Source organism: Aulonocara sp. 'chitande type north' Nkhata Bay, linkage group LG4, assembly GCF_057382095.1.
Source record: "Aulonocara sp. 'chitande type north' Nkhata Bay isolate Kocher_YH1m ecotype deep benthic linkage group LG4, A_spYH_male_GT1.1, whole genome shotgun sequence".
NCBI lineage: Eukaryota > Metazoa > Chordata > Actinopteri > Cichliformes > Cichlidae > Aulonocara > Aulonocara sp. 'chitande type north' Nkhata Bay.
The window spans coordinates 31,163,191-31,187,394 of NC_141347.1; the positions used below are offsets into that span (position 1 = coordinate 31,163,191).

The 24,204-nt window shown below is 41.0% G+C and overlaps 1 protein-coding gene across 2 annotated transcripts in view; it reads left to right on the forward strand.

Moving 5' to 3' along the window:
- Nucleotides 1-24,204, forward strand: part of plcd3a (phospholipase C, delta 3a) — a 37,751-nt gene that overhangs the window by 6,522 nt on the left and 7,025 nt on the right. For both annotated transcript variants that reach the window (XM_086289880.1, XM_086289879.1), the window contains exons 2-5: nucleotides 16,108-16,272; nucleotides 20,049-20,277; nucleotides 21,115-21,244; nucleotides 21,778-22,003. In XM_086289880.1, the coding sequence (XP_086146006.1) occupies nucleotides 16,137-16,272; nucleotides 20,049-20,277; nucleotides 21,115-21,244; nucleotides 21,778-22,003 (721 nt within the window). In that variant the 5' untranslated portion in view covers nucleotides 16,108-16,136. The remainder of the gene's footprint in view (nucleotides 1-16,107; nucleotides 16,273-20,048; nucleotides 20,278-21,114; nucleotides 21,245-21,777; nucleotides 22,004-24,204) is intronic.

Sequence of the window (24,204 nt, forward strand, 5' to 3'; positions counted from 1 at the left end):
GTTGCACTGGCACAATATGATCCAGTAATAAGCTGTACTATATCAGGGATTTCCACTCTCATTGATGTACAGTGGCACATAGCCAAGAGTAGAAACCAGTCTGAAACTGAGCATTCAGAGCAGCATGAAGCCTGAAACTTTGGCAGTGTTTCACATGAGCATCCAACATTGTAACAGCATAAGCATGAGGAATGCACTCATGACTACCTAATTAGGCACATCTGTTCAACTGCCTATTAAGACAAATAGGTAATCAGCCAATCACCTGGCAGGAACACTGTGCATTTAGGCATGTAGACATGATTAGAACAACCTGCTGACGGTCAAACGGAGCACTGGAATGAGGAAGAAAGGTAATTGAAGTGACTTTGAACATGGCATGGTTGGTGGTGTAAAATGGGCTGGTCTGAGTATTTCTGGTCTGCAGTATCATAATTATTTTTGGTCAGTTTTAAATCATAATTTTAACACAATTACTGAGGAAGTAAATCCAACTCTTTTTCTTAATATCTTATAAACAAAATAGAGTATGAAGTGTTTTATTGGTCAACTGAAACAGGAAGTCCAGTTAGCTGACAAAGAACAGCACAAAGTAATCGAAACAGGAACATATGAGGGAGGCACTAACAAGCTGACACAGTACAGCACAACAATGAGCTAAGAAAACCATAAGGGATTAAATATGCACGTGGGGTAATCAGGGGTATGGAAAACACCCGTTAACACAGCTGAACCTAACTGAAGAAAATGAGACAAAAGATGCAAAATTAAATAAAACACACGAGAAACTAACTAAATAAAACGAGGAATAACTAAACAGAGGCTCTCTAATGCAGAGATGGGGACTAGACAAGATACAGGAAACGCACCAGGAGAGGAAAATGTGAAACTTGGGGGATTACTGATAAACAGACTCCGGATCATGACGTTAAACTCCAGGAAGATAATTATAACAACCCAGAATGGGGCATAATAATTGTTTTATCTGCAGTGGTGTAGTGGTTGCTGGTTTGATTCTTGCCAGAGATACAAGTTTTTTGGGGTTGGCATCCGTTTAAGAACTCTGTCAAATCAAACATGTGGAGTTATCTGCTGTGGCAGCCCCTAGTGGTAAGGGGGTGGCTGCAAATAACAACTTTATTTATCCTAAAGTCGCTATAGGCCAAAATTGTGATTGAAAGCAAAGAGTAAAAACAGTATGCAGAAACAATCTCTTATAAATTCAGCTCTTCTTGCATGTTTAGTGAAAACAGAAATGCAGAATTTTAATGTTTTTGCAACAGTGTGTAAACATGGATCCATACTTCTGCAGTGGCACCATGTTTAAACTCTGACACTATGCACAGACTTGTTTAAGCATTACTGAAGTCTGAAACTGTATCTGCGCCTGAAAACGCAACACTGGCATTGCTATATTTGAGTGTCCCACTAATACTTAATAATAAAGCAAGTGAGGTCACCCAAGTAGACTCACCACCACCACTTGTTGTCATAAATTTGTCAGGTGACTGTCCACCCACCATGTTTTAGCCGCTTTCACATCAAAGCGAAAACACCGAATAGTTTCGCAATCTGCAGGTGGGACTGACCTAAGTTCAAAGGTTTTGTGTCATGTGGTGTCACAGGACTGATCCGCCTTCCTCGTTCAAACATTTCTCACTCACAGTGAGCCAAAGTGACGAATGTGGCCTGAGAGGCAGAGATTTGTTAGTTTTGAGATAATCCATGTTTGAATCAGACTAGCGCAAACATGGATAAATAATATTCATTGCCACAGACGTCCCCACAGGGGTTTTGGGGGATTTGATTTCAGGGAGAGAGTCTGCGGCTGTTGGCAGCGCTGTTAACGGTGGTACACAGCAATTAGTTTCTTGTGTGAGCCAACAGCCTGCATAAGCCAAGGATTTACAAAACAACATCCATGATGAGTTTCAGTCGGTTTAGACCGAAGAGATGGGACAATTTCACACGTTGCATCTACAAGATGAATGTAAACACGATCGTGAGCTGAGGTGATGTTTTCGGAGGCCGCTGCAGGGAATACGTGGTATCTGTTTGGTATCTGAGTAAACTCAGCTGTAAATCTGAGAGCTTTACATATGCTTTATGTCTGCGATTGTGGTCAACAACATTCCCGGCCAAACAGGTCACAATCAACAAGGTTATCATCTGTTATTCGGTTTGAATGGTCAGGTGTTTAGAAGGATTTAACCTCAGTGGGATCTAACTGAGCCCCAACATACAATAAATAGCATCAGTTGTGTAACAACAGACACTTATTCCGACTGTGTATGTGACTAATAAAATTTGAATTTGAATTTGATTGTGAATAACCTTTTTTTTTCTAAATAATCACAGCTCCGCTGTTTTTGTGTGTGCAGGCTCACATTGTAGCAAAGAAAAGTATTGCCAGTTTATTAGACAAAAGGTAAAATATATACTGACGTGTTCAAGCTAAAGTCAGCTCTATTCAACTCCATTCAAATTTCAATTTTTTTTCAAGTTGTGCACTGTCCAAAAGAAAATAGGAATCCCCTTTCCCTTCTACCAAACCATACTGCTCTCAAAGTCTGGTTTTCTCCTGCCTATGGTTAAGTCTGCCAACCTCAGGTTGGAAAACAGTAAATCAACAGTAGAGGTTTGACTTTAATGTGGCTTAAAAATCACGATCATAGCCTTGTTAATACGCATTGCAACCTTAAATTGTGCTTTGACGGCATATTTAACCACATATTGGCAAATAAAATGACAGTTTTTTACAAAAGCTCATTTATTTCTCAACATTTTTTTAATATTTTACTGGAATCCAGATATTGTTCAGAGCGAGTCTAGTCGCACACAGTGAGTCCTGCTTACTGTGTGGTCATAACTTGCTTATTAATGAGCAAATAAATGATGTTTCATTCATTATAAGAGACAAAGAGAACGTTTGACTAAAAGCTGTTTGTTTTCGACTGAATGCAAAGAGGCTGCTCTGCTTTCATGTTCAACTCCCTGCTGTCCAGAAACCATTGGCAACGATTCTGCATTTCCAAATAACACTCACTTTTTTCTACTCAGTCCTTTTTTGGGGGGTTGGGGGGGTTCACATCAGGAAATTCCACAGAGAGTCCCGATTCCAAAGAAGAAAAATACGGTTTCCAACTGATCATTTTTCTTCTTTTGAGCTGGAATCTCATCATTTTGCCTAAACACTTTTGATTTTGGAGATGCAGACTGGATGCCACTGTTTGCCTCCTAGAGGGGACAGCTGTGCGACAGAGCTGAGAAACTTTAATTGGCCCGTATTAAATCTACAGCCCCTATACTTGTCTATCTTTATGCGAGAATCCATGCTAGCTGACTCTTGTGACTGCTGCTATGCTGACAGAAACGTGAACCGTGTCCCGGGAGGAGCTGGTATGTGGGCCTGAGTGAAGAGGACTCATGCAAGCACAGTGCACTGACCAGCTGATATAGTTATTTGGATTTTAATCCTCCTTTCAACGTTAAAGCTACACTGCTGTTCACAGTGTCAAAGCACCCTCGGAGGAATCTCCATTGCTGAGTTAATTAAAATGTTAATTGTTTTCCGTTATTTGCTTTATCCACTTGCAAGTGGCACAGTTGTAGAGATAGATAATGTCAGTCTGTTGGGTTGAGACGAAAAGATCTCTTCTAACTATTCATTGTATTGTCATGAAATTTCATTTACTTTCACGTTCCCCTGAGAAGGAATCTTATTGGCTGTGGTGTCCCTTTCTCTTTCCTGCATGAACATTTGGTTAATTGACATTAAATATGTGATGCACACCTCTGTTACCTCCATAGGAGATGAACTGTGTTTTTCAGTCCTAGCTTTTACTGCTTTGACTGAGGAACTCATTTACAGGAGGCAACACTTTTTAAAGCAATGCTCATTAGTAGCATCCCTCTTAAGTAGGCTTTTAAAAACTCAGTGTACAGTACAGCGTCTGGGTTAACTGTCCCAGACATTATTATTTCAGCAAATTATAAATACCTGTCTAGCCATAATTTTGGGTTTATACTTTTTCAAAACTACACAACATCTTCTTAACTAACCTTGTATTTTGGATCGTGTCATCCCAGACATTCTCTTGGCTGCAGTTTTATGTCTTCTTCCTGCCGCATTATCACAGTTGCCTTTGCCAACTGGAGAAATTGCAGATGTTGCTCCTCACTGAATGATCCTTGAGTACTTTTATTGAAAACCCTTTATTTCTAAGAGAGTGCCACTGTGCGAGTATTATCCTAAGAATGCCTGATTTGAAGTGGTACAAATATTTGTTGAGCCAATCATGTGGCAGTGATTGCATTATAGTCTTGTATACACGGTTAAGATAACCCCCCCAAAGGTCAAACTGAGCATCAGAATGGGAAAGAAAGGTGATTGGAGAGATTTTGAATGTGGCACAGTTGTTGGTTCCAGACAAGATGATCTCTGAGTATTTTAGAAACTGATGATCTACTGTGATTTTCTGCACAGTAATTCCTAGTTTTTCCAGAGAAGAGTAAAAAATTTCCAGAGAGCAAGACCAATGCATGACATTATCACGTCAAAATAGACAAATCTCTGAGTAATGTTTCCAGAAACTTGTTGAATTGATGTTATAACTAGCATATAGGCCGTCACAGGCCCGGCCTGGTATTAACAAGGTGTACCTTGTTAAAAGTCGGCTCATTTGTATGTGTTAATTAGCCAAACTTTACTAACTACCAAAATATAACCGGTGTTTAGTTTTCATCTTTATGCACAAACTCTAGCAGTGCTTTAAAGTTTGGTGATTTGGAACTACTTCAGCCAGAATAAGCTAAGCTTTAGCTTCTGTAGATGTCAGCTAGCTGACTTGTTTACATGTACCTGCTGACAAAACCCACTCTCAGTAAGCGCCTCTTTTTGATGGATATCTGGACTCTATCTTGATTTAAAGATAAGGTTTAACAGTTGTACTTTTTTAAAACCTTTTAAATTGTCAGTGTTGCCTCAGCGGGTTTTTTTTTTACTCCGAGTGTGCTATTACATTAGGCTTATCAAGCAAATTAGCATACTTTTTCTTACAACATCATCATTAAAATCACAGCTTTAATTAATGACTAAATATCTGTTGGTAATAGCTCATTAGCAAAAGGTAGCAAATCAAAATGGCAAACTAAGACAGTAAACATGGTAAATATCAGTAAACACTGACATTTGTGAGCATGTTTCGTACAATAACATTAGAACTGGGGCAAAAACACTTCTATGCTACAGACTTTTCAGCCTCTTTTAAAATAGTACACCAACATGCTAAACCGAAATGTTATGAAGAGGCTTTTCAGAAGTACACCAAACTGTACCAAATTTCTTAAATCTGTGGATATGGCCACACTTGGGGACTTGTAGCTACTCGCACTTTGCATTGTGGGCAGATAATAAAATTATACAGGCAGTAAAACAAGAATGTGGCTGTAGCGGGAGAGGGAATAATAAAAAGTGAAGCAGGAGGTTGAGAGAGAGCTAGTTAAGGCTGTTTGGGTAGCTTAGCGTGGTCACTGACCTGCAGTTAATCAGGTCCTTGTGCTGTGCTTGTGGGAATGCCTTGCATGTGGTAACAGCTTGGAAAAACAGGCTTGTTATGGACGGCCTGGCAGGGGGAGTTCTTTGTTTTCAACCCTGATGGGGAGAAATCCATGGTTTCACCCAGTGCGCTTTCAGGGATAGGGAGGGAGTGGAGGGAAGTTTCTGTTTGCTATAACTTTGGGGGTCCATTACTTACTCCAGAACTTGGCACTGACACGATGAGGACTGTGATTTAAGAGCTAAAGAAACAAATCAAGCCCTTTCTTTAGACATGAACAGAAAAGACTAAAGCCTGAAGAATAATTTGAGCAGTGAGTGAGAGCTGGTTTTGGCTGTTTCCTTCAGCAGTACTAAAAGGGAAGGTTCCATAAGAGAGCCCATTTGTTCTTGCAAAAGACTAAACATGCCATGGCTGAATGCTGTTTAACACCTGTGTTAGTTGCATTACTATTGCCTAGTAATGCAACTAACCTATGCCTATTCAATAGGCTATTTGCAGCAACCAAGTTCTTAACATAACTTTTTAAACCAGTTAAACCAGTTGTTTGAAGCATTTACATATTCAGATACATTTACTTGATTAAGAACTGTTAAAGTGAAAGTCAAAACATTTTCAAACCCTCCCAATGAGAAATGTAACAACTTAACCTTTTAACCTCACATTTACTGAAATGATTAACTAAATGAGAAAGCAGCAAAGTCACAAACATGCATAATTTAAAGGAAACACTCCTTACTACTATAAATACATTAAAAAAAAAAACCTGTTGAAATACACAGTGGAAAAGTATTTGACCTCGTCCTGATCATCAAGCAAAATGTAAAATTAGACAAAGATAACCTGAGTAAATACAAAATGTTGCTTTTAAATGATGATTTAATAATTAATTAATTAAAATAAATCTATCCAAACCTACTTGGCCCTAAGCATAGCTGGACTGGCCATCGGGCATACGGGGCATTTGCTGGAGTTATTCTGTCTTTACGCTGTCAGCTGCCTCTTCTTTGCTCATTCTTTGCTCATTCTTTCCCCTCCCTCTCCTGTTTCTACTTCAATGAACACGATCATGAAACTGATCAATGATCAGCTGATCAGCTTTTCTCTCTTGTTTGTTTATCGCCCACTTTGCGCCAGAAAGAGGAAACCAGCGGATGTCGCGCTAAACAACAGCTGCACGTTTAAGCTTGATCAGCTGTTGTTAGAATTTGTTTAATATTAATTTCAAGTATCAGCTGATGTTTGCTGGAACCACAGCTGTTAAGATAAGATAAGATAAGATAACTCTTTATTGTCATTGCACAGTCATACATAGTACAGTAGTACAATGAAATTGGAAAAACTGTCCTACGTCGGCACTACATATAACACAACACGACACGATATGACACATCACAACGTAACAAACAACACAACACAGTATATTAACTTAGTATAAAACAGAAGAATAAGTGTATGTGTATTGCACACTGTTATTATTGCACATTAATTATTATTGCACCTTGTTATAAATATAAATATTATTGTTATCGTTTTAAACATTGTTACCTCCCCCTAAAAAGTCCAGGGAGGTATCCAGTCAGGTCAGCTATTTACATTGATCAGGGCTATTGCCCTGTTGTAAAAGCTGTCCTTGAGTCTATTTGTTCGGGACCTCAGCAGCCTGAACCTCCTGCCAGACGGCAGCAGCTTAAACACCCGGTGTCCTGGGTGTGTGCAGTCCCGTAGGATGCTGCGTGCCCTCTTGAGACAGCGAGTGCTGTACAGGTCCTTCAGGGAGGGAAGAGGATGTCCAATGATTTTTTGGGCCATGTTGATGACCCTCTGGAGTGCCTTTCTGTGTGCTGTGGTGCAGCTGGAGAACCACACACCGATGCAATATGTCAGCACACTTTCAATGGAGCAGCGGTAGAAGACGGTCAGCAGCTCCTTCTTCAGGTCCATTTTTCTGAGGATTCTCAGAAAGTGGAGACGCTGTTGGGCCTTCTTTAAGACCGCAGAGGTGTTAGAGCTCCATTGGAGGTCTGTGTCTATGTGCACACCCAGAAACTTGAAACTGGAGACCCTTTCCACGCACTCCCCGTTGATGCTGACAGGCTGCAGCTCGGACTTCCTCCTTCTGAAGTCAACTACCAGTTCTTTTGTTTTGGTGGTATTGAGGTCCAGGTTGTTGTCTGCACACCAATCTGACAGCCTCTGAACTTCAGCTCTGTATGCAGTCTCATCTCCCCCTGAGATGAGCCCCACCACAGTGGTATCATCTGCAAACTTGATGACTGTGTTGTCTGGGTGGGAACTAACACAGTCATGTGTGTACAGAGTGTACAGTAGGGGACTCAGTACACAGCCTTGTGGAGAGCCGGTGTTGAGGCTGAGGGCTGAGGAAAGATGAGGCCCCACTCTAACTCTCTGTACACGGTCTGAGAGGAAGTCTCTGATCCAGCGGCAGGTGGTGGAAGGAAGTCCAATTTCCAGCAGTTTATCTATTAGTCTGTCCGGGAGTATCGTATTGAAAGCAGAGCTAAAGTCAACAAAGAGCAGCCTGGCGTAACGGCCCTGCACTTCCAGGTGAGAGATGGTGGTGTGGAGCGTTGTAGCAATGGCATCTTCAGTTGATCTGTTAGCTCTGTATGCAAACTGGAGCAGGTCGAGTGTGGGTGGCAGGCAGGACATGATGTGACGTCGGACCAGTTTCTCAAAGCACTTCATTATAACAGGTGTTAGAGCAACTGGTCGGTAGTCGTTGAGGCTGCTAATGTTAGTACGCTTTGGCAGTGGGACAATTGTGGCTGACTTTAGGCACGGCGGGATGCAGGACTGGGACAGTGAAGTGTGGAAGATCTTAGTGAAGACCCCAGCCAGCTGGTCTGCACACTCTTTTAGGACCTTTGCGGTTACCCCATCTGGTCCGGTGGCCTTCCTGGGGTTCACTGCCCTCAGTGTGCGCCTCACCTCATATTCCTGCACTATGAGGCTTGGGCTGCTGCTGTCTGATGTTTTTGCTGCTGCTGCCTCTGGTCCCTTCACCTCAAAGCGTGCGAAGAAGTGGTTCAGCTCCTCTGCAAGCTCCGCGTTACCCTCAGTCAACGTGGTATTGCCAGGTTTGTAGTTGGTTAAGTGCTGAACTCCCTGCCATACCTGTCGTGAGTTGTTGGTGGTGAAGTGGTCTTCGATCCTTCTCTTGTACGCTGCCTTGGCCTCTCTGATGCCTCTTTTCAACTGAGATCTGGCTGCACTGTACTGCATACCATCACCGGATCTAAAAGCGGCGTCACGTTGCTTCAGCAGGACCTGGACCTCTTTAGTCATCCAGGGTTTCTGGTTGGAATACACCCGGAGACGTTTGTCCACAGTGACACTGTTGACACAGAAGTTAATATATGAGAGCACTGATGTTGTGTGCTCTTCAAGGTCCTGATGTTCGAACACGCTCCAGTCCGTGTTTTCAAAACAGTCCTGCAGCTGATGTGATGCACCTTCTGGCCAGGTTTTCACAGTTTTTGTGACTGGGGGGGCTCTTCTCCTAATGGGAGTGTATGCAGGGATCAACAGCATGGACATGTGGTCTGACAAACCTAGATGTGGTAGAGGGGTTGCTCTGTAGCCTTTTTGGATGTTGCTGTAGGCTTTATCCAATGTGTTTTTCCCCCTCGTTGCACATTTAATATGCTGTTCAAATCTGGGGAATACTGACCTTAAATCAGCATGGTTGAAGTCCCCAGCTATAATGTGCACTGCGTTTGGATGGGAGTTCTGCTGGTTGCTTATTGTCTTGTGCAGCTCCTCCATGGCAGAGTTAGCATTAGCATCGGGTGGTACATACACGGCCGTTACCATGACAACAGTAAACTCGCGAGGTATGTAGACGGGTCTGCACTTCACAGTCAAGTATTCCAAATCCGGGGAACAGTGGCTGTCTACAGTCTTTGTGTTTTTGCACCAGCTGTCATTGGTGTAGATGCATAAACCCCCTCCTTTGATCTTACCGGAGTGGCCGTTCCTGTCGTGACGGTGAACCGTGCGGCCTGCTAGCTCAATAGCCGAGTCCGGAATTGATGGCTGCAGCCAAGTCTCTGTGAGTAATATTATGCTGCTGTCCCGTACACACTTATTGACTGCAATTTGTAATCTCAGTTCGTCGATTTTGTTGGTTATGGACCTGACGTTGGAGAGGAAAATACTCGGAAGAGGTGGCTTAAATGGCTGTTTCTTTAGCCGAGCTAGTGGACCCGCCCTGCAGCCACGCTTTTGCCTCCTTTGTTTACGTTTCCTCTTTGTCTTGCCGCTGGGAAGAACCAACCACGGAGACCCTGGAGCTCTTATTATGTCCTCCGGAATGCTGTGAAAGTGGTGGTAGTCCGATGTAATGCTCCTTGCACAGCGTAATAATTAAGCTGCTGGTCATGATATCGGTTTGGATACGTGGTGAGAGGGAAACATGAAGATGAAACCAGGAGATGTCCTTACTGAATCATCAAGCTGAACAGGTGATGGACAAACAGGTTTACCTTTTAGGTGACATGAATGAGTTAAAGGGAAGTTATGAACTGTTTCTGAGAGACAAATAACACCAGGATCCTTTTTTACGCTGAGAGCTGGTAACTATGCAGGGGCGGATCTAGCAAAGTTTTGCCAGGGGGCCAGGTAGGGCATTAACAGGGAAAAGGGGGCACAAAGAAATATGTTCTTATTCTCATTTAAAATGTCTTGCTTTTATTAAATAATTATCTGAAGATTACAACCAAAGTTTTTATCTGACGTAAAATGTATAGAAATCATACATATACCAACAAGACAGTGTCCATCACTTTCACAACAGCGTCTGTTTTCATTCAAAGGCTTTATGGCTTTTCCTGTAATACCTGGGGGGCCGGTCTGTAGTCAAAATGCCCGGGCCAATTTTTTGTTCCAGTCCAGCCCTGGCCCTAAGTGAAAAAGCAACTGCTCCCGGAATCTAATAACTGGTTGTGCTACTTTGACAGGAACAACTGCAATCGAGCATTTGCAATAACTGACTGAGTCTTTCACGTCACTGTGGAGGAACTTTGGCCACCAGATTCAGGTCATGAACTGATGGCTGGATTTCATCTTTCAGGATTTTCTGGTAGAGAGCAGAGTCCAGGGGTCCATCAGTTTTAACAAAGCAGCCTCAGCCCGTTATACTACCATGATGTTCGTTTTATGAAATGCTGTTAGTTTTATAGCAGATCCAACAGGACTCATACCTTCCCGAAATGTTGTCTTGTCTGTACACAGAATATTATTTCCAGTCTTGGGGACCATCAAGATGTTTTCTGTCAAATGTGAGACAAGCCTGTGTGGTTTTCACCTTGGAACTGTCCCATGGATACTATTTTTGCCCAGTCTTGTAGATCATGGTGTGATAGGTTGCTTTTTGAGATTTTCTTTCTTAGACTACTCTACTTTGTCAGACAGGTTCTATGTAAATGATTTTTTGATTCACTGGGTCTGGTTGTAGTTAGGCCTGTGTTATATGTTGCTGTGTGGCATCCAGAGGTGTGGACCCAATATGCGGGACTCAGATGGAGAACTGAAGCTGACAGCAGCTTTATTGCTGAATATGCAGGAAACAAGGATACAAGGAACTTAAACTGAACACACCGGGGAACACAGGTGAACTAAATCAGGCTAACAAGCAAAACTCAACACAACACACATAGGACGAGAGGCAGGAAACAAGCTCCAGACACACAAACTTGATCCAGGGAAGAAAATAAACAAATGGAGACAAGCCTGAGGGGATACGGCACTAAAACGACTGGACACGGAGAAACCAGACAGACAAGGGGACACGACTGGAGAAACAGACAGGGACGATGTGAAATAAAAAAACAGGTGATGAAGTAAACAGGAAACAGAAATGCAGAGTAGACACAGACAAAAGTAAACAAATACAGAGACGGAGACTGGACACAAACAGACAGAGAAACAACCAAGGAAACAAGACTAAGACAGAGTGGACAAAAAAGGGAACTGACTCAACCAAAAAAGGGACTAAAAACTAGAATTATAAGCACTGGGTGGAAAAATACTAAACACCAAAGCACTAGGCAAATAAAAAGTTATCATTATAAGTAATAATCACATATAAATCCAGAAGCGAATCAAAAACTCACAAAACTCAAAACACACAGATTCTAACAGTCTACGTGTAGCTCTTGAAATAATTGAATTCACCTTTTCAAAACATAAAGTTAATCACAGTTCATTCATGGTTTAATGAGAGGGGCAGACTACTTCATCACATAGGGTCAGGTTGGTTTGGATAGCTTTTCATTCCCAGTTGCTTCTGCCATTAATGAATAATTTAGTCTCAGATAAGTCTTAAAGTCTGTTATGCTACAATAAAGGGCCTTTAAAATTTGCAATGCGTTTTTTCTTCATTGATTATATGGCCTGACCAGTTCCACAGCCAAGTGGTGATATATGCTTACTATCTAAGGCACCACTGAAATTGTGAATCTTGCATCTCCAGTGACGTTAATAGCGAGGAAACACTAATACGAGCAATACAGCTGGACAAACATTTTCACAAGCCGTCCATACTCCAGCTGTTATAGCAGCTTTCATTCCTGCTGCCTTTTGGCCTGCTCCTGCCCCCGGAGAGAAGTAAATCTACAAACTATCATGACTGAATTACATCTCATTGATCAGCTTTCTTTTAAACTGACAGTGGTTTATTCACCCTAAAGAAAACAGATAAATACTACTAAATGATAAAGTCATGGTTTTTTTAGATGATCCATGAACGCTTGACTCACACGCCAAATGCACCGGTCATTTTTTCCAAGGTTTGTATATATAACACAGCCCAAGGTTTTGGATATAAGCAAAGATGCGTTGAGCATATTTGTCCAAGTATTTGTTCAAGGTCAGTTTTCAAGTAAATAAGATGGCTGAATGAAAGGCAGGCATTTTTAAAACCAGCAAACACTCTCAAGCTCTCAAAAAGCTCAAAGGATAAACAGAAAAGGACTGAATAAAGCAGATAAACACGAAAGCAACTATAAAGTCACATTTTTTTAAAAATTAGGTGATGACATCTAAGTACTGCGACACATAAAAAAACCACATTTTATTTTACAATATTTCTGAGATTATTTCAAGATGGAGTGATATTTTAGTCAGGCCCCAATCACAGAGGCCTACAGATCAGTCTGTGACCATCTAATAGGGAAAAATGCATGTATTGTGCAACCAGTTGGCAAGCAGCTGGTGGGAGTTGCTAATGTTAATTTGATTACAATGCTATACCAAAAACCTCATTTTGATTGCTTTCACTAGCAGTTTGCTGTGGTTACGGCAGTTTGGGTGTAAGATGGCAGCTTGTCTGTAAACACAAACTGCTTGCCAAGTGGTTGTGAAACTGTAATTGTGTTGCAAATTGGAAACGGACACCATTCACCTTCAAAGTCAAAGCTACACCTGTTGCAATGTGTTGGCTTCAGCGCTGACGTGGAACTTTTACTCTGGAGGTGAACGTTCTACATTTCTGGTTTCCACCACACTTTTTCAAATTTCACTACCATTTAGAGAGTATTTGCAGACAAATCAGCATCTTTCATGCAAACCACAGGTAACCACAATTAACTGCTAGCAACCAAAGCAATCACAACAAGGTTTTTGATAGAGCACCCTCTATCAAAACAACCAGAGGTTTCCAAAAGGTTGCCAAACACTCTCTAGGCCTAAGTGACTGATGGGTAAGATAGCTAGGCATGCTAAAGCTGCAGAAATGGCACATACTACAGTTCTGAAAATGTAAACAGTGGTTTAGGTTGAGTTAAGTCTCCAATGACTTTGTTTGGGTTTTTTAAAAAAGCATATCCTGTGTTATCCTCTTAATTTTCATTTACTCCAATATGAGGCTCAGTGGATTGCATGGATGTAATGAACATTTAGTCTCCCTAGTTATAAATGGGGGAAGAAAAAAAAGTTCTTGAGGAAATGGTGTGCGGACAGATTTGTTTGCTTTCACTGCCAGCGCTGCTGGCTTTGTCATGGTCCTGGGTCGTTGACCCAGCGTTTTGTGTTTTGTGACTATTTCCCTCTGTTCTAGTTATTCTGTGTCCTCCCCCCTTGTGTCCGGTTCGGGTTCTAGATTTCCTGTTTTACTTTGTAGGTCTGTGTCTCGTTATGCCCATTAAGTTCCAGCTGTGTCCCCTCCTGTGTGCCATTTCCTCATTACCTGGTGTGTGTATTTATAGTTGGTGTCTGCCTGTGCTCCTCGTCGTGTATTTCTGCGTATCTCTGCATTCATCTGCGTTCCATGGTGTCCTGTCTCTGCGTCCCTCTGCCCCGCACCCCCTTTGTACGGTCTCAGGTTTGCTATTTAGTTTCTCCCAGTTTAGGTTTCCGTTTGTAAAGTACTCATACCTCGTTGCCTGTTTTTGTCACCGCCACCTTTGTAAATAAAACATCACTCGTATCATCAGTTTGCTGCATCTTGGGTCCTCCTTTTCCTCCACACCACACGGCTCCCTCCGCCAGCCGTGACAGGCTTACTGATTTGCTCTGCAGGAAGAAATGAGCAAATAATAAAACAGGCGATTTAAAAAGAACAGGCTGTGTTTACAGGGCCAAAGGCTGATTGCTGTATGTAGCTGAAGTAAAAAGATGAGAACTGCCTTATTTTTTTAAAATGTTATTTTAGTATTATTTTAAAACTCTTTTATGCAATATCAAAATTAGCGACTTTTGATCAGTTTCCACCATCACAGTGTCTTAAAGCATGTTCAATCATCCAGGTAAGTAACTCCCAAAAGGTTGATTCTGTTCACCTGGTCGTTGCATTTTCAGTGTGAGAAATGTTTCATCACTCATCCAGGTGACTTCTTCAGTTTCAGCGGACTGAAGGTTTCCCCAACCTTATAAACAGTACACGGCACAATGACTGAAACTGATAATTTGCATATTAATGATCAAGGAGCTGACCTCACAGCCCATTGTTCAGTCAGAGGGCTAGTTTCAGTTATTGTGCAAATGTACTGTTTAAAAGGTTAAAAGTAATTAGAAATATCACAAAGCAGAGTAGCCACATGTGATTAAATTTTTTACACCTATTAGTAATGCTGATGAATCTATGCTTCATATGCAGTCAGTTTTAAAATGAAGTTCAAATATGTTTTGCAGCTCCACACAGAACTTGTTGGGCAAAAGTTATTCAATAATTGTTCTTTTGATAGTAACGGTTGTTGACCCCAGGATATGTCTCTACACTCCTTACATGGAATGACACAAAATTTTGTAGACCCTTTATGGCTTATTGTCACATTTGTAATGCCTCTGGCTGAATGTCATGAAGTGTACTTTAGAGGTGATCCCTTTTGCTTCATCTAGGTCAGACTTTTGATCAAAACCGATGAGATTCACATCAAACACGGGCAATGATGTCTTGAGCTTTTCACTGAAGTTAATGCATGTTGCATGCTAACAGTACGTACTCAGAACCCATAGTTCACTTCATAAATCCACTACAGACTCACATGCATAATTTGTGACTCTCCATAGGGTAGTTTTGTCTTAATTCAAACTGCTAATTGTGTCCTTATTGGAAATGATGATAACAACACACTAGCTGCTGCATTTAGCAAACATTTAACACTTGTCAAGCTACTGACCAAACTCGTTAGATATTCAGTGTAGAAGGTTGTGTGCATAAACTTTAAACAGCAGCACTTCAAGCCCTTATAGAAAACTTCTTCTGTCAGTCTTGATGCATAAACATAGTAAACATTATATTGTTTGCGTGGGTTCTCTGCAGGTACTCTGGCTTCCTCCCACAGTCCAAAGACATGCAGTTAGTGGAGTTCGGTTAATTGGTAACTCTAAAGTTGTGAACGTGAGTGCGAATGGTTGTCTGTCTTTATGTGTTAGCCCTGCGACAGACCAGCAACCTGTCTAGGTGGTACCCTGCCTCTTGCCCTAAGACAGCTGGGATAGGCTCCAGCCCCGCTGCGACCCTCAAAAGGATAAGAATGGAAGAGAATGGATGGATGAATCTGTAAGCACTGTCATTTTGTGCTAAGCACTTCAGTTAAAGCATTGCACTGTCATTTGTCTAAAATTTCATAAAAGTATGCCCTGTGAAGCTTGACTCACTAAATAACTGTCAGAAAAAAAAATCATACTGGAGTGTTTATTGAACCTTCTGACAAAAAAGAAAGAAATGAGATATCAGTTTGCATATGTGACTTTTAATTTCAGTATCAGTTTTACTGCATCTGGCGTTTGTGCAATCTATTGCCCAAAAATGTAATGTGCAATTAATTTTAAGTTTTGTTGATGATGATTTAGAGGTCTCAAAACACTGACATAAACTCCTGTATCAAATATAATATGTTTGGCATTAGAGTTAAGGAACTTGGGAAAACAGATGTGCACTTATGAACCTGATTAAACTGATCAAACAATAGGCATGTATGTGAAGACAAGCTGAACTTAAGTTGCTGATGATGCATTTGCACAGTGTCAACCAGAGTCATGCATGCATTAACAGCTCTGTTTTGTGAATGTGTGTATTCTCCAGGGCTTCATGAAAATGAGGACATACGCGTGATGATGGCAGGTTCCAGCATGCTGAAAGTTCGGTCTACAAGTTGGCAAAGGAACCGAAGCATGCGGCTGCTGGAGGACGGACTCACCGTGTGGTGCGAGTCCAAGAGCTCCCGCAAAGGCAAAGCCCAGCAGACATGTAAGTTTGTCTGAAATCCAGCTTTATGGTCAGAGTACTCTGTAAGGAGAGCTCAGTGTGTGGCGGGGTGGGGGGCTGGCTTGAGCAGACATCATGACCTAATGAAGAGGAGAAGTGGGGTAGTTATGAATAGGAGTTGAGGAGGAAAAGGAGCTTTGATTGTGAGCATGAGTGAACTAATACGATAAATAGAAAGGAAACTTAAGTAATGGAAGAGTGTACGTGAGAACAGCGCAAACTGAATTATATTTAAAGCAAGCAATGTAAGCGTCCCGCCATTAGTCCAATAGAAACTGAGATGTGATTCAGTGCGCTCATTCAGCCTGCACATTGTTTGGGGTTGTTGAGCTGCTTTATCTTGGCTCTGTCTTCTGCCCTCTCCCCTACTTTGCCCATTTAAAGACGGTTCTAGTTTCTCTGGTAACTGAGGAGGGTAATCATGTGATCTGTAGTGGTTATGACTTACCAATTCAAGCTTCCTAATATACATTTAATAGTCTTACTGACACTTAGACCTCCAACAGAAATGGGCATGAGCTCTTTGATGGGATCAGTTTATAATTTACCAGCGCATAAAACTGGATTTAGCTTCTGAGACTGAAAAGTAAAGCCAGTGCAGAAATTTCTTAAATGTGCATTTATTCCTTTAGTTTCAGAAAGCATTAAGATTATTTGAAAGTCCTCAATAGAACATTATGGTATCAGTAGCCTAATTTAAGTATTTTTTTAACAGAAAAAGCATGGTATGCTTCAGGGTGTGACTAACTTGTGATAGGCCCTTTAAATATCACTCCAGTGATTGTTTGACATGTGGAAGGAGAGTGTAGCTGCTCTCTAGAAAGTCAACACAGAGGAAACATGCCTGTAGGTTACCCTGGTTGAGAGTGGTAGGTCGAGATTCCCCCATGTTTGAATGTTTCACCTTGAAAAACAAACGTCAAGCTAATGATCAATGTCCAAGTTTAATTGAATTGAGTGTTTTCTGTTATAGCGGGTAAACAAAACTGATATTACATAGAATCCTATAGACTCAACTCCCACTTATGCAAGTTTGGGCCTGTTATCACTCTTTGCACAAACTCCTTAAGGTTATGTACACAAGGTGAAAAACAAGATAAGTTATAGTTGGAGGTTTGCAAGTTGCTTAAGGGTAAAATTAAACTGCAAAAGCAGATGAGATTGTTTTGGGGTTTTTTTTTGCTGTTAATATTTATTTTCAATTCTTTTAGCGATCGGACCTCCTTGAGTACCTAAAGCATCTTTTGCAAAGCACCATTTTCAGTAATAAAATAGTGGGGAAGAAGTTAGTAGACTTTATACTTAATTTCACAGCTCATCCATTATATTATGTAATGTTATTATAATGCCTTGCTTTTCAGCCCACTGTTTTAAACAACTAGTCATGTAGTAGCTATATTAGGATGTTGTGCCAAAGCACACAGGGGAAAGATAGTAATGTCTTTTATCTAGTTATTCAGGGAATCAATTCATGGATGTCAGCGCAGTATGTAGGACACAAATCTTGTTCAGAGCGCAACTCTTCTGTCATGGCATCAGAGGGTTGGACTGATGGCCTAAATTACCGAAGCACAATTCCTGGAAGAGTTAATGAAAGTAAAAGAGCAAAAGAGACTTCACAGCAGCATCTGTTCAGTCTCCCATTCCATTTAGGTCTTTGTAGCTAATTCTTTCTGTTGAAATGAAAATTTACTTCAAGGTGGAAAGCTTTGAGCACGTAATATGAGATCAGCTTTGTTTTCTCCCTTGTTGCCTGACCTTTGGCTCTCCCACCTCTGTGCTGTTTGTGATCTCCACCCTTATGTTAGAATGCAGTTTAATCCTAACCCTTGCCGCTTGTCTCACAGCGTGTGTGGTTGGGCAGGTTTGTGGGTCAATGGGTGTGAAGGCCGTTTTGATTGTGCCAGCCATGCCGCAAATAGACACAGAGCGGCCGAGCTGCAGCGTGTAACACTCCATAGAATGATGACATCAAGCAGCGTGAGAACAGAGTGACCACTTAAGACACTGGCAGGCTGCTGAGGACCAAATCTCTGTACGGGATAAAGGTCTGGCTCTCTTCCCTCTTTCTAGTCTCCCAGGTCTGATTTGATCTAATGTCTGAAGTTCAGGGTTGCGTGTGATCCTGGCGTAATATACACCACCTAAAACTTCACACTACACATAGGCACACACCCACATGTATATGTTACTTTTACCATGGCTCCGAGATGACCACAAAGGAAGAATGCGGAGTAATTTCGAAGAGGTGGATTGCAGAGGCTTTTATGACCTCTAGCAAGAGAATGAGGTTATTGTCAGAGAATACTTATTGCCCAGCAGGCATCTCAGTGCAGAAGCAGAAGAGCTCCTGTGCTGAATAAAGTTCTAGTGTTAGAATAAACTAGGAGACACTGTGTGTTAGTGTCAGCCTGTTTCCTCCCCTTGTTTATAGTTGTAAATCTGAGGTTTTTTCCCGGGCCAAAAATGAAGACTTGCAGTGCAGTGCACTTATGCTCTTTAGGATGTTGAATTGTTGAGATTCAAAATGTAAAAATGCATATGCATATTTTGGGAAAAAAAACGCCTTTCCCCTTTTTGAGCTGGAAAAAATAAAAACAAATAACGTAAATCCTATATTTCCTTACTAAAGTACAAAGAGCATATAAAATGTTAAAACTTACAATGCTTATGAATTTTTAAGTTTTGAAGCCAACCCCTTGTGAATATGGGAGTTTCTTCTTCTTCTTCTTCTTCTACTTCTACTACTTCTACTATTTCTTCTACTTCTTCTTCTTCTTCTACTTCTTCTTTGGAATGCCAAAAGCTTTTAATGACTCACTGGTCTGAACTGTGGACAGACTGGATTCACAACCGGCTTAACAGAGTGATGTTGTGCAGAATGCAGAACATGTTTGCTACCGTCATGCTAAAATAAAAAAGACCTCGTTGCTGGTTATTTATATTCTTTTTAGGTGTGGTCCTTTGGGTGCAGATATGTTTTGGGGCTGTCTTAATATTATGATGATGTGATGTACCGTACATCCAGCTCCTCCTTTATTTCCCACACCCCTCCCATTTATCCCAGGTTGGAGCTGGCAATAGGACACTACTTTTGACCCCTGGTGGTTGGGTTTTGTGTTTCCTCCTGATTGTGAACATGTAGGGCAAATGTGCTATTTGCTGTGCTACGGAAAATGTATTTACGGTAATTGAGAAATCCCTTAATTATTTTTTACTTTTAGATTAAGGAAATAGCCCATTTGAACTTTGCTGAATATAATAATTTTCTTGGTAATTCTTAGTCAGGCAGGTGGAGAGCCGCTGCAGGTGGCATCCACACAACCTTTTGAAAAATAATAATAAATAAATAAAACTTTGAATAAATAGGTTTTAATTTTATAGGGAGGGGGGGCACAAGACAAGATTTCATATATATTTTGCACTATATTTTATCTGATACTGAATGGCCTCTAGCAGCACAGTTAGATTTCTTTTTTTCATGTCTCATACTTTAAATGAAGCCTGATTCTCAAGCTGTCAGTACAGGAACCTCACACTGAAGGTCTAAGTCATTACTCTCATGTCATTTTTTGTTTTTTTTGTTTTAAAATTAGTCTGCTGACGAACATGTGTGGATATAATATGTTTCGCAGTCTCATTAATGTGTCACTCGCATTCTCTAAAAACGCCTCACACTTGACCTTTAGCTGCTTCTTGTGCAACCATGGTCTCCTGCTGAAGCAGTTTACTCATCGATATTATCGCTCCTGTCCCAGTTGCAGTGACGGAGGTGGAGTGTGTGTGTGAAGGCTACCAGTCGGAGGCACTGAGGCGGCTGTCTGGAACCCTACCAGAGAACCAGTGCTTCACAGTGGTCTTCAAAGGAGCCAGGAAGAGCCTGGACCTGAAGTGCCCCACTGCAGAGGAAGCTCAGCACTGGGTGCGAGGTCTCCGCATGTTAAAGGAGCGAGTGGCCAGAATGAGTCAGAAGGAAAAACTGGACCAATATCCTGCCCAATTTCCAATATGCTAGAATAAATATAGCGTAGCTGAGGCAGCATTGCTATGGTGACTGACTCTGCTGTCACATGTACCGTCCTACGTACACAGCATAGCTAAGGTGAGAGGTAATTGCTCGACAAAAAAGCCCTGTCTAAATATAGGCCTGCTATCACTCTTAATTATAATCTCTCATAGCCAGAGGAAAATAGCAGTGTAGTGTTCAGGTAGAGTATAAGATCTTCCCCGTTGCTCTGTTTGTTTCTCATTTTGTTTTCATTGTGAAATAAAACTCATGTCAAGTGCAGCAAGTGCTTTTCACTTAATGTGGCTGTGCAAGGACACCATAAACTGTCAACAGGTTAAAAATTGACATTGAATTGTAAATGGCTTTTGCTTTAATGGTCCAACACAATGTGAAAAGCACTAAATGCATAAAGATGAGTCAGTTGCTGATAGTTATCGTGTCAAAAGGCTATAGCATTATCAGTCTGGAAAAACACTAAGAGACAATTCCAGTATCTGTTTTGGAAGATGATGCTTTACTTGACTCAGTTTCAAATCAAATTCATGTACCAAATATGCATTTTGTCCTTTAATTCTTGCTAGAAAGGGTGAGTATGAAAAGGAAAAATACAGACCCTTTCAATAACAGCAGGATAGAATAAAAAAGAGATCAAATATAAGAAAAAGGAGGTTTAGCAAAAATAACCTCCCTTGGGAAAAGAGCAGGTATTAAGTGGATTTATAACAAATAAAACCCAGTAACATCCCATATAAAAGTACCGTCTTAACAGTTTGACTCTATGCTATAGTCTTGCTTGATTTCTTAACTCCCTACACTTGGATTCGGGGGTACCTCAAGCGAGCAGATCAGAACAACGACGGCAAGATGAGCTACGATGAGGTCAAACGGCTGCTGCTGATGATCAACATTGACGTGAGCGAGCAATATGCCCGCTGCTTATTCAAGGTCAGAGTCATGTGATGTTTTAGTACCTGTATGCTCATTAAACTGCAGCACTGAGTGTAAAGAAGTGAGGGAATTACAGAGCTGTAGAGTTGTTGCTATCTGGTTAAGGAGGTGTCATTTTACTCGGACACCCTGGAGTCCAGAGTCTGTGTTCAATTACCAACCCCAGCAGCAAGCCAACCACCAGCCTCACTCCACATCTTTACCCCCTCCCTCTTATCTTCCCCACAACAAATCACGAGCCATTTATTTCTCTTTTGTGCAGGGATTACTACCTGCTATGTCCCTCACTTCACTATTATGGCAGAATTGTTAGTGTTATTCTTCTTCTCTGTGCAGCTTACAGTGCAAAGAAGCATGTTTTCAACGTAGGTGCGCACAGCTGCGTTGAATTATTATAGAGGTGCTTTTCCCACAGGGAGTTTGATGCACTCCCACAATAAAATTGAACAGCCTTTGATATTGTCTATTTTCTTCTCTGTGTGTTCACTTTCTTGGCTCTTTTTAACACACACCTTTTCTGTGCATCTCAGCGGTGTGACCAATCTGGCGATGGCCGCCTGGATCACACAGAAATTGAAGAGTTCTGCAGGGAGCTGCTGCGACGGCCTGAGCTAGATGCCGTGTTTAGACACTATTCAAGTAAAGGTAGCGTGCTCTCCACTGCTGAGCTGCGTGATTTCCTGGGAGATCAAGGGGAGGACGCGTCGCTGGATCATGCTCGAAGTCTTATACTCACCTATGAGCTCAATGACCGGGGTAAGTTGTAAAAGCAGTCATTAAAGGACTCAAAGGAGGAACCCAAAATATTTATATATAAATACATTCTGAATGTGACTTTTGATGCCGTCTCCATACAAAAGAAATAGCGATTTAGCCTATCACCATAAAATCTGAGGCACAATCCTGCTGCTGTGCAAAAAAAGCAATCCAGCAGTGAGAGCTCGTTGTTTTAAGAAAGAAAAGTTGTGCTTTGCTTCGCTTTTCTTATCACTGAGTTATTATAATTCAGCCATAATGACAGTACTGATTATACTGTATGTGCACTCACTAACCATTTTATTAGGGATGCCTTCTTAGTACCTGTTTCGGCCTCCTTCTATGTAGCATTGATTCAAGAATGTTCAGGAAACAATCCTCATTTTTGGTCATGATGACATTCCTGCAGATCTGTCAGCTGCACATCCAAAATAGAAATCTCTCCTTCCACCACATCCTAAAGGTGCTCTTTCCGTGACTTTGAGAGTGAACTCATTGTCATGCTCAAGAAACAGTCTGACATGATCTGAGATTTGTGACATAAAGGGGCATAAAGGGATAGAAGTATTGTGTTTGAGAGAAACATATTACAGAAAAAAAGCTATTTATTTATTTTAATCTTCTGTCCCTCACAATGGACATGGGGTCATGTTTAATTACAGAATGAATGATATTGGTTCCATTTCTGAAAAAAAAAAAAGAAGGAAACAAATCTGAGCATTAAAACATCATTTTAACATGTAACCTATCAACATCACGCTTTTTATTAAACTTCATTGTGTACACCTAATACTTACCTCAACCGGGCTTTTTAGGTCTCATCACCCAAAGCATTAATAGTGATCAGGAATGGTATGACAGAGAGGCTCCTTGCATGAGTTCCTTAGATTGCATTATATATATCTATTAAAATATAGATTTAGTGTGCATATAACTCTACACTCTAAAAAAGCCTTGTAAACCTTGTATGTTTATAAGAGGTCTACATGAAACGGTACATTTGGAGCCTAGGTTATGAGTTGTGCCTGTTTGTAATTTGTTTATCTGTCTCTGGTTTGTGCACACCAACATTGGTTTTCTTTTTTTCCTATAACCTAGTTATCTATTTTCAGAGGCCCACCTGTTTGGTGGTTGTGGCCAGTGTTGTCCTGTTTACATGTCTCATGCTAAAAACCAACTTCAGCCTAATTTTGGTGTCATTTAAACTGAGTTGAACTAATTGTTAAATACAGGAAAAGTAAAGCTGAATGCATTTCTACCATATTATATATCATTAATTATGTAAATCAACAGGATAAAAGAAGAAATCAAACTTTAAGCAACTTTAGGCCTGATTCTCTTTCCACAATTTTGAGCTTTTTTTTCCTCCATCTGTCTTCTGCTATCTAAATGATGGACATGAAAACGTGAGGTAGTAAGTTCTGCTGTCCACTGTAAAGGACACTGAATAAGTTTTGTTCATGAAAACAGTAAAATTACTAAACATATCAGAGTTGATACTCTTAAACTGAGGAAACCTTTTAATTTTCTTTTAGCAATAATGTCATAACATCTGTTTAAAAAAATCAAAATTATCCCAGCTGTCATTTGGGAAAAGGCAGACTACACCCTGGATTGGTCAGTACAACTAATTCCCTTGACAATAATTACTGTAAACAAGAAATAATATTAACCACAAGAAGAATGTAGTTATGACTCAACTGTATGACAGAATTTAGTTTCAAATTAAGACAAGAAATTATTCCTTAGATTGGATATATATATTTAATAGAATATAACTTTTTATAAACCTCTTATGTTATTGGGGTGCGACCGTGGCTCAGGGGTTTGGGAGGCGTATCTGTAACCGGAAGGTCGCCGGTTCAATCCCTGGGCTCTCTGTCCTGGTCGTTGTGTCCTTGGGCAAGACACTTTACCCTACCGCCTACTGGTGTTGGCCAGAGGAGCCGATGGCGCGATATGGCAGCCTCGCTTCTGTCAGTCTTCCCCAGGGCAGCTGTGGCTACAACCGTAGCTTGCCTCCACCAGTGTGTGAATGCGCAAATGAATGAATAGTGGTATTGTAAAGCGCTTTGGGTGCCTTGAAAAGCGCTATATAAATCCAATCCATTATTATTATTATGTTCATGAGAGGTCTCAATAAAAAAAAAAAAAATAGTACATTTGCAGCCTAGGTTATCTGAGTTGTGCCGGTTTGTGAT